Raw genomic sequence first — 11,032 nt, 5'->3', positions numbered from 1 at the left:
CGCTGATCACGATCATTCAGGATTTTTTTTCCGGCCACATTTCTTCCTTGATGGGTCCCCACTATCATTGCATGCGCTGGACAGTTCTTAACCCAATTTTAGTAGTTTCTGCAATCTCTTTAGATGCTTTCTCTGCTTGATGCATGCCAATGATTTGACCCTTCTCAAACAGTCTAACATCTTTTCCACGACCACGGGATGTGTCTTTCAACATGGTTGTGTAGGACATGAGAAGCAAGTCATTGCACCAGTTGGGGTTAAATAACTTGTTGCCAGCTGAAAGATATTCACCCATACAGTAATTATCCAATAGGAGGCTCGTCCCTATTTGCTTAGTTGAATCCAGGTGGCAACGTTTTTTTTGGACAGGCAGTGTATATTTATATGTTGTAAAAATACAACATATAAAATGAAACGGTTTATAGAAATACAGAAAATGTACACAGTAGGCTTGATGGGAAATAAAATACTTTATGAGCTGGTAAAAAAAATTACAAATAGTTTAAACATCACTTAGATAATAGAATTGCTTGCATTTTCAAACTTTCGACAAGTTTAGTAGATTATACTGAGACTGGAAATAGGAGGCAAAACAGGCATCAAGCTGGTCCACTGATCTGTCTCTACTCAAGCACACTTGATTCAAATGATTGCTTTACCTCCTCGGAAGCCATCAAATGATGCAAAAGCCTGTTAATCACCTTTCCATTCAGGTCAGGTGTGTGGAGACAGGGAAACACCTAAATGATAGAGGACAAAAACAATGATGTTTCCATGTGGATGTAATTCTCCCCCTTTGGAACAAGCAGTTCCCCTCTAAACCAGAGGGTGGCAGCAGTGCTACTCTTAAGTGGAATGTCTAAATTAATCCGACACTTTAATTCATATGTTATCCATAAACGGACAAGACATATATTGCAATTAATTATTAATATCAATATACTATCTTTAAAGATAGTATAAAGTAAAGTAAAGATAACAAATACAGAAATATTGCTCCTTTTTTATGTTTATAATTTGCTTCATGAGAGAAGAATGGATGTGATGTTAAATTATGTCACGTTTAATTATGTTTTTCTGCAGCCATCTAGTCTACATGGAAATAGCCCATTTACTGTGTATTTTATGCAAAAACATAAATAATTAATTTAGACAACATATATGTATTAATATTTGTGTAGAGTTCTCAGGAAGGGCTTCATGAAAACCCAGGACGTCTTTGGTCATTTCTTTAGATAACAAAATGCTGTTTCCTATTTGCGCTGTATGGTAAAATCAGATGGAGTTTGAATTCAGCGCCCGCTTCCTCCAAAGGCCAGATTGTGTCATAGCTCAACATCGTGGCCTGTTTGGATTGGAAGACTCCTCATTTTTTGGGTGACAAATGCAGCTCCTGCCTTTTGCCCGTTTTCAAGGAGAGGTCCATTGTATCCTCCGTAGCCTTCCGTATCCCATGATTCATTATGAGTCCAAGCAAGCCTGCAGCTCCGAGCTCAGAGGTAAAAGGTGTCGAACAGTGGTAAATATTGTAAGTGCAGTTTAATATAATACAATTATGCAAATAGTTTCATCTTAAATGAATAAAAATAGTCAATTTTAAATAGTTATTTAGTCCGATATGTGGCAGGTAATGTTTGGTTTATTGAAAGGTGCATACGAGTCAAAGACATAAACCACATCACCATGGACTCTTAAAAAGTTAGATCATCCTCAATAACTTTTGTTAGAATTAAACTAAACATTCTTTTTTATCTTTTTTTTAAGATGTTTTATAAAAAGGGCAGATCTTTATTTGATCACAAATTTTCAGCTCGACATCTCAGTTCATAGAATCTATAGTTTAGATGAAATTTTAAAATTATACCTTCCAAACACCACATTTAGACCTTGGTTTTTAGGCTAAATCTGGTCGGTCCGTCATAGTCTTGAGTTTGAACAGAAACGTTCATTAATACTTGGGCTGTTTGGTCTGTATAATTAAGTCGCACTTTAGTTCAAAAAGAGACATTGAAAAGTTGTTGAAAACATGTTTAACATCTGAAAATTGCAGATTTTCACCTTTTACTTTACAACAAAATGTAGATGTTTGAATGTATATCATTTTGTCTTTTCAATATATTTTCAAACAATAGTTTATCAGTGGCATATTTAAGGGAAGATTTGAATATCTCTGCAGTGTGAGGACTATAAATCTGATATCCCCAATGACAGTACAACTGCTGAACCTCATCAAAAATGTAATTAGCATACAGAACAGTATTGAGAAGTTCGGTATCCATTCTTTGACTGCTGTTCCAACTGTCATGGTTGCTAGGCGACAGAGTGTACACCAAGTGAGGGGCGATAACAGCTGTAGAAGGTTGTTCTGTTTGATCCATAGCCAAACTTTTCCAGTCTGCTTTTTTTCACACACCTTGAAGCACCCAGTCCAGGTAGACCCAGGGTGTGTTCGATTTCAGAGGATGCATCCTTGAAGGACCTGGTCTATCTGGACTGAGTCCTTCAATGTCCATGAAAAAAAAAAGCCCGGAAGAGTTTTGACAATGGATTTAAACAAGTCCAGCCTTCTCAGACTTCCATTACCCATACACTCTGTTGCCTAGCAACTGTGAGAGTTGACACACAAAGCAGGCAAAGAATGGATACCAAACTTCTCACTACTGTTCTGAGGGCTAATGACATTTTCAAGGAGCTTCAGCAGCAGTTACGTTATCGCCAATATCAGATTTATCTATGGTCTCCACAATGCAGAGATATTGGAATCTGTGCTTAAATGTCAGCCAAACCCATTTACACAGGGACAGACAAAACATTTCAATAAACCAAACATTACCCGCCATAACCATTTAAAATGGAATATATTAAACTGCAGTTAAATGTTCACCAGTTTGGCATTTTCCATTCTTCTTCCTAGCTTGGGCGATTGTAGTTAAGATCAGGTTCTTGCAAATGGCGTTATGGAACTGATGATTCATTTAAAAGTGTTCTAAACTGACCTCTGGATTTATGGTGTGAATGAATGTGGTGGCACAGGCTTTGAGTGAGTTTATGTATTTTTTCCACCTTGGTTTCCTTGGATTCCTTTGTCCTGAGGTTAGTGTATTAAGCAAACTAAGAGTTTCGTAAGTCCTTCAAATCTTATGCAACCACATGCCAGGGGTGACCATTTTCTGAGATATAAAACCCATTGTCTTTAGATTTGTAGTCCACCCCTCCTTTTTGAAATAGGATTGGAGCAGCCATTTTACGAGTTTCATAACCTACGGTACGCCCACATTTGTGGTCTAACCCTCCCCTTTTGGTCACGTGACAAGAGCCACCATCTTGTGAGACTCACAACCTCCAGTGTTTTTCCAGCGTTGTTGCTCCACATCCTTTGACCACATGGTATGGGTTTGCCATTTTGTTTATGACTCATTGAACATTAACCATGTAGGCTGAATTACTTCCCACTGTTTTTAACTGCACCTATTATTGCTCATTATAGCTGCTGCTATTTTTGAAAGAACATCATAATTTTATTATTTGTATTGATGTGGCACCGAGAGGTGCAATCATCTAAAAAAAAAAAAAATACATAAAACCAAACAGACTGCGGCGATTGTGAGCAGACAAAAGACGAGCTCGCTAAAAATGTTCAATAAAATACGTTAAAAGGAAGAGCTAAAAAAGAAGGGATTAAAAGAAAATAAAAAGATAAAAATGCAGGGCATCGGAGCAGCAGAGTCAATGAACTAGCCCTGAGATACGCTCCACCTGGCACGATGGAGGGCGCAGTCCTTCCTCCAACACGCGGTCCTCTCGCCAGCATAGCTGGGCGTGTGGGCCTCGCCAGCATAGCTGGCACCAGTGAGGTCTCCTCCAACACGCGGTCCTCTCGCCAGCGTGCCTCTGTGCCGCTCTCCATTGCGCCGCTCTCCAGTGCGCCGGTCTCCAGTGCGCCGGTCTCCAGTGCGCCGGTCTCCATCGCGCCGCTCTCAATCCTGTCTCCAACACACTGGGCCGCTCTCTCTCTCTCTCTCTACAACACGCTGGGCCGCTCTCTCCTTCTCTCCCTCGCTCCAGCGCGCCTCAGCGCCACGGTCCAGTACGCCCGCTCCAGTGCGCCTGCGGCAAACGGTCACTAGAAATGTCCTGATGCTTCTCCCTCACCCGCTCCGTCCGGCTCCCTCCATGATTGGCCTCGGCCCTCCATGTCTGGTCTCTGCCTTCCCATGTCCAGAGTCTCTCTCCAACCAAACAGCTGCCTTTTTAATCAGCGTCCCAGTCGGCACGCTGCTTGGTTGATGGGGAACACCTATGCCATTGCTGTGGGCGTGTCCAGGTGTGAGTGGTAATGTGGCCTCCAAACAAAATCCAAAAAAAAACATGCAATACACAAAATTGAAAAGAAGCAAACAAGTTCAAAAACAAACAAAATCCACAAACTAGAAAACATGCAACAACTTAACAAAAAAGGCCACATTACCACATTGACATTTGGCCTACCTTGGACACTCCCCAGAAGCTGATTACATGGAGTCTTAGACCCCTTTATCCCCTCTTCCCAAATTATTTCTGTAATCTACCTCATGTTTATCTTCTAGTAGTGTGTAGTGTTTACATAAATGTTAAATTTCCTATATTCCTGATTGTTAGATCAGGATTATAGGATTGTTAGAAATAAAGACATCATTATTTTAACCTGCAGTAGTTTGTGTTTTTTGTACAGCGATTGGTTATCACTCTGGCCAGACTGACCCCCCTTTTGGTGACATTTAAATAAATAGAGACACATTTTTTTGGTTGATAATTAATAACTATGCTGATAGCCTAGCCTAAGTCACTAACTTGGTTGGGATAACTGGATTTTAACAGCCGGGGAAAAGGCCACTCACAATGCGAGAGGCCAAAAATCCTGGTGAGTAAGCAGATTACAGTTATAATTATCAACTAAGAACATTCAATTGGTTTTACCATTGTTTTTTAATGATCGGTCAATTAACTACGACTCCCAGTTCTAGTCAATCGTATGTTCGTAATCTACAGGTAAAATATCGCAACATCACGTTGTAGCAAGATGTGTGCCTCCTACAGAAACAATAAAAAATGCTCATAGAATTGGTTGCCTGAGTAGAAATGTGAAAATAAAATTTCTTTGCATCTCCGAGACATTTTGTGTATTTTATGCATTACATATGAATAAAATCTTAAAAAATGCAAAATAGAAAAATGAAATAGAAAAAATGTTTTATTTGAAAAAAAGAAACCACTGTGTTTCAATGATAAAGCACATAGATGATAAAGATTTACAGATTCAGGACTGTAGAACAAAAAAAAAAAAAAAAAACAGAACAACTGAAGAATAAAAACATTGTAAACATTTAACAGCAAATGACATAAGAAGTTTCAGGGAGAAAGATCCTCATATGTGAACATAGCATCCATTAGTTTAAAACTTGAAACAAAAATCTTATATATTGTTTTTCATCTGAGATTTGTATTGACAAAATCTAAATAGCAACATTTGCATGGATACTCCCTTTTATTATTTTTATGTACATTTGTCTTCAGCAAGAAGAAAAGAAAAAATAACGTACAAACACATTTCTTGTTGAATTGATTCACTGTTTAACTAATTAAATGGTCCTCTCCATGTTGCCTCCATAACTTGTTTGAAAGGTAGAGGTTCAGGGTTTTTTTGCCTCTTTTTTTCTCATTCCCTGTTATTGAGTCATGTCATTGAGTCAATATTCATTCTGGTATTGATTATTGGAGCATAATAAGAGATTAAATGAACCAGTGACTCAAGATACAATCAAAATAAAGGGACATATTTTTTATAAAGCATAATAAAAGAAGAAAATATTTAAAGCCTTAAAAAAATGTTTTCCCATAAAGAACGTTAGCAAAAGTATTAACACATTTAAACACATCTTTTTTTTTTTTATGAAAACACTGCAAAAAGCAATTCTACTACAAAAATAGGACAATGACAGCTGAAAAACAGCTATATACTTTCCCGTGTATCTCAAAATACTCATTAAGTATATTTGGGTGTAATTATCTTTAGGTGTTGGCTATTTATGTGCAGCTCTTAAACACATAAACAAGAGAACAACTTAGCCAACTTGTTTTTTCTTCCTATATGGGCTTTCCATTACTAACCTAATATACCCTTTAGCTCCTCCTAAAGGCTTCAGGTGTTCATGTTACAACAGTTTTCCAGGGTGGTGTTTAGAACAAACAAAAATAAGCAATCAAAAAGTAAATTACATCTGAATGCTGAATTTCCTATCATTTTTACAGGTTGTTTCTGTAATAAGTTCTATACAGATTAAATCTATTGCCAGATGAATCTCATGTGAGCTAAAATCTCAATCTTTTACACTGCTTTCAATGTTCAGCATATTTCAACATAGAAAATAATACATTTTTCACAGGGTTCCCTTAACTTTTGAAGTTTTACTCTTGTTTAACATTCTTTACACCCAAGCTTGAAATGGCACTCTTATCCAAAACAGCTTTTGTGGCTTTCTGAAATGCATCCCCTACAGTTTTTGCTTCTGCAGCTGCAGAGTATCCCATCAAACCTCCCTGTAGAACTCCACTTAGAGCGGCTTTAGGAACTGATTGCATGCCGTGGGCATCTGAGGATGGCAGTGGAACATCAGAAAGACCCAGAGTACCAGCGAGGGCTTTAATATGTTTGGCCATACCAAGGAAGGCCCCTAACACCGCACCTGTTGCAGTAGCCACTAGCCTTATCATTAATTCATTAAGCACAGTACTCTTAGCCCTGTCTCTCGTTGCCTTTGGTGATTGATTGGTTGACTGTCTAATTTTTTCCTCCTCTATCTCTATGTGCTTTTTGACTGCTTGCAGCATCTCATTAGTGTAGTACATTCCACCATTTGCCTCACTAATCTTGTCTATTGTTCTCAGTATCTCTGCCACTTGAATCTGATTGTTTCTGTAATTGTCTCCTGTGTTACGCTTCCAGTATTTATTGTCAACAACATGGCACCTGCCTCCACAGTTTTTCACCAGAGTGCTTAGTTCTTCATTGCGCTGGACAAAGTCCTCAATTCTCCATCCGTCTGGGAGCTGGTCTCCAAAGGTGAAGACTACAGCAGCAAATTTCAGAGCATCTTTGGAGAACTGTTCACATATTTCTTTTATTATATCTTTCTCCTGCTGTGTGAATTTCTCAACTTTAAGAACAATGAGAAAACCATGAGGTCCAGGAGCACACTCAGTGATGCATCTCACTATCTCTTCCTTAAGTAGGACTTCAGAGCCACATGTGTCAAAAACACTGTGAGCGTCAATCAGAGTGAGGTTCCTGCCATCAACAGACCTGGTTTCTCCACAAGAAAGACTTGTTTCAGAAGTGGGCGAATGGCTTATCTTGAAGATCTCCTCTCCAAATATGGTATTAGCCAAGCTGCTTTTGCCAGATCCAGTTTTTCCCAATAGGACAATCCTCTTCGAGTCAGAAACTACTGTAGAGGACAAGAATCGAAAAGGTGGAGAACATTACATTGTTTTTAACTCATGGGGTCCCTTTCAAGAAGCAGGTTAAATAAACTCAGATTCAAATCCTCAACACTAAATTAATCTAGCCTAAGGTCAGACATTCTGAGTTTTTAGTTTCACAATGACCACTATGAATTAGTTCAATCAACTTCAAGTAGGTCCACTAAGGGTTGAACACGTGCGTAAATAGTATGAAAAGCCATAATCAGTGGAGCCCAGATTCGATCAGTCACCATAAAGACAAGCAACAGGAAGTGCATATTTCACCCCACTGGAACGAGAGATTTAAATGAAAAAAAAAAGGGTGGTGAATGTGTTTTAAAGTCAGAGAAACAGCGCTACAGCTGTAAAGGAGAGGAAGATGGCAAAGGAGAAGATTGCTGCTCAACATTTATTAACATTTATTAAAAGCACTCTCCTCTCTGTTGTCCCATTTGTGGATCACTAAAATAATCACACTCATAGTCTCAACTGTAATAATACATTTTATAAATGACATTTTTGCACCTGCATTTGAATTTCAGAATTTCTTTTATATACCTAGAATTATAAGTGGCCATTTTTTTACATTCATCAACTTGACTGAATATATATTAATAATATCTGAAAAGCATTTCTTCATAGTCAAAATAATACAAATGCTGATTGTTAACAATAGGGATATGGAGATCTGGAATTAATTTCTAGTCATCCAGAATGTTTATTCTTCATGTTAAACATGTAATTTTGTTTGAAATGGTCATTTTGACGAGGAAAAAAGTTTTAATTTCAGATAGCAGGTATACCTATGCAGTCAAACTAATATATATCAAACCAGCTTGCCATAGCTGTTGTGAACACAATAACATTACAAATTTCTTTCTTGAGTGGTAGTGGATGAATCTATCTATTTAGGTAAAATCATCTTGCAGCAGGTGAAGATGAAGTCTAACAATGTTGTTTTAGTTCCTCCTCATGTTAATTCTATCTTCTATTACATACTTAATACCAAGTGGCTGTTTGCAGCTGCTTAGGATGTTATAAACCTAATAAATGGTCATTATTAGTAGTTATTAACTCCATTAAATGAGCAAATAAGTTTATATACATACAAAAACCTTATAAACCCCTCTACTACAAGTTATTTCAGGGCACAAATCTACAACTGAGCCCATGTTTGCCAGTTTTTAAATGCAATTCTGTTTTAATTTCTCACAAACACACAAAAGACTGAATTACTATTCACAGTCCTTATCCATGAACAAATTGACCTGATTAAGTTTGTGAACGGTTAGAAACATTATCGACTCAACAACTTTTTCTTTTATGTCAAAAAAACAAAAGACTGACAAAACAATATTTTGAAATGTTTCATGGTATAGGACTATATTCCGGTAAATGTAATTGGACAGTTTTAGATGTATGTAGCATCAACCAAGAAAGACAACGAATAACCAGAAAAACAGATCTGTTTTTAATTAAATAAAATGTCCCCTGATTTTACCCAGACATATAATATTTACAGTATATTTACAACTGACCGTCCATGTTTGAAAAGGGATCAAAATCCAGTCGAAGAGTTCTCAGCTGTCTTGCCTGTGCCGTATGTTGACTGGTTGTTGTCCTGTCACTTGTCATACTCCTGTTTTAATGAATTCTGGTTTGGCTGGTTGGGTAAGCTGTTTGGAACAAAACAATGTCACACAGTATGCGTGCAAGATGGTGTGCAGACCTAAAATATTATTTTTGTTTAACCACCATAAAACAGCACCTTTAAACAACAACAAACAAAAAAAAGTTTCAGATTTGTTAAAATTAAAAGATGATTGTTTTCGGATTCATTGCCATGTATTTTTATTATCTTTAAAATATTGTTTAAGATTAATGCAATACATGTAGCATTGAGTTTCATCACTCTTAGATATTTTCATTCTAATAAAAAAAAATGCAGCTGTAAGGTTTCTCAACTTTTTACGTTTGATTATAAGACTCCATTGATTAGCAAACCGTGATAGATTCTAATTTGGAGGCGGAAGCTAAAACTAATTGTTACATATATTATTGAGATATCGAGTGTTTTTGACTTTCAATCCATAGAAATCTGTTTCCTTTGCTTAATGAAGTTTTCTTTCTAATTGCATTTTCTCTGCATCTGCCAGTAGTGAACACTAATCTGCAGGTTTCACCACAGATACGCCAAAACACCTGTCATCTAAATTACATTTAAATCCAGAGTTATATGCCTGAAACACAATAAAGGTTCTAAAAGGGATGAAAAACTTCATTATGTGTAGCTGAATTGGGTCCTACTCTGTCACAGAGCATCTTACTTTTTATAGAATGGGTGAGGACATACTTTATAAAGAGCCTCCATGTTTGATGTTGGAGGGGCTTAACCAGTTCAGCCGGTTCAGTCTGTCTTCTTGGCAATAATTGTATAAGGTTTTTGGCTGCAGTTTTGCAATCAATATCAGGATATACAGTTGGTAGTAAATAAATCTATGGTGGCTTTTTGGAGATTTCTTATCTCCTTTACAAACTTCCTAAATTGTCTGAACATCTATGCACTGTTTTAACCCACCAATTATATTATTAATTGTCATAGTTTAAATGCCATTTTGTACACCATTGGCTTCTCAAACTCAAAAATCCTATTTGTTTAGAGCTGCATTTCACAATTAACTTTTGGGTTGTTTTTTTTTGTTTTTGAAACTATTAATTTCCATTGTTCAGTTTTTCTAACCTGGATTAAGTTTTCCTTTCTCATGTTTTCATCATTAAAATACTTTTCTTTTGTTTTGCCTTGTTATTAAACTATGTGACTTAACCTTACCAGTAAAATCTGCTGCACCTGTATGATTGGAAAACAACACCACCTTTTAATAAGTTTTAAGGGTGGTGCCAGTCTTCATGGTTTGTGAAAAGAATTATGAAATGAGAGGAGTGTATAATCTTCTCAAAGAGGTAACTGTACAAAGTGAGCCACAAAACAATAAGCCCAATGTTGTTGTTGAAAATCGTCCTGCGTGAGAACAGGAGGACAAAGGGACATCTCTTCATACCTAAGTAGGGTGGATTTTTTTTTCTATGTAGGCCATAAATTAAAGGATCACGTTGTCAAGAGAGACGGCAAGCTTCAAAGAAATAAATATGAAGCTCTGCAGATATGCAAACAAACAAAATCATGTACATATTCAATTACCGTAATAGGTTGAAGGGTAGGGGAACATTTTTTAAGAGGGTCCTCTGAGAATGCCCATTTGCTCCCCTTACAGGTGTTTTTTTGTTTTCGTCTATTTTCTATGTGTTGTACTCTGAGCCAAATATCTAAAGATAATTTAAATATGGTCTCAAAATGACAATAACGAATTTTGATTCTTTATAAGACAATTATGTTCAAGGTGTAATCAAATTCCAACCCACAGGAACGCAACCGATAATGATGATACTTTTTGAGTTGCTCAGAAACCTCCTGTAGCCAACAGGGTGGCAGATCTTCAAAAATTAGAAGGATATCCGAAACAAAAAGGACTCA

The 11,032-nt window shown here is 37.1% G+C and overlaps 1 protein-coding gene and 1 long non-coding RNA gene across 3 annotated transcripts in view; one reads left to right on the top strand and one right to left on the bottom strand.

The window, feature by feature from the left end:
* LOC107101905 overlaps positions 1 to 7,949 on the top strand; it is a 22,401-nt gene extending 14,452 nt beyond the window's left edge. Inside the window, exon 4 of the long non-coding RNA XR_001482106.1 lies at positions 7,930 to 7,949. This is a non-coding gene — a long non-coding RNA (uncharacterized LOC107101905). The remainder of the gene's footprint in view (positions 1 to 7,929) is intronic.
* On the bottom strand, positions 5,293 to 9,100 carry LOC107101904 (GTPase IMAP family member 7-like). Of its 2 annotated transcripts, none has more exons than XM_015400991.1 (2): positions 9,039 to 9,100; positions 5,293 to 7,481 (listed from the first exon to the last, which is right to left on the bottom strand). In XM_015400991.1, the coding sequence occupies exons 1-2, from the start codon at positions 9,043 to 9,045 to the stop codon at positions 6,445 to 6,447; spliced, it is 1,044 nt and encodes a 347-aa protein (XP_015256477.1). In that variant the 5' UTR covers positions 9,046 to 9,100; the 3' UTR covers positions 5,293 to 6,444. The 2 variants fall into 2 exon arrangements, with proteins under 2 accessions (XP_015256477.1, XP_015256476.1); XM_015400990.1 differs by having other exon boundaries at positions 5,293 to 7,484; positions 9,039 to 9,093.
* Between the last annotated feature and the right edge of the window lie 1,932 nt (positions 9,101 to 11,032).

Source organism: Cyprinodon variegatus, unplaced genomic scaffold (genome assembly GCF_000732505.1).
Source record: "Cyprinodon variegatus isolate N-32 unplaced genomic scaffold, C_variegatus-1.0 Scaffold1171, whole genome shotgun sequence".
NCBI lineage: Eukaryota > Metazoa > Chordata > Actinopteri > Cyprinodontiformes > Cyprinodontidae > Cyprinodon > Cyprinodon variegatus.
This window is presented reverse-complemented; position numbering and strand designations above follow the sequence as displayed.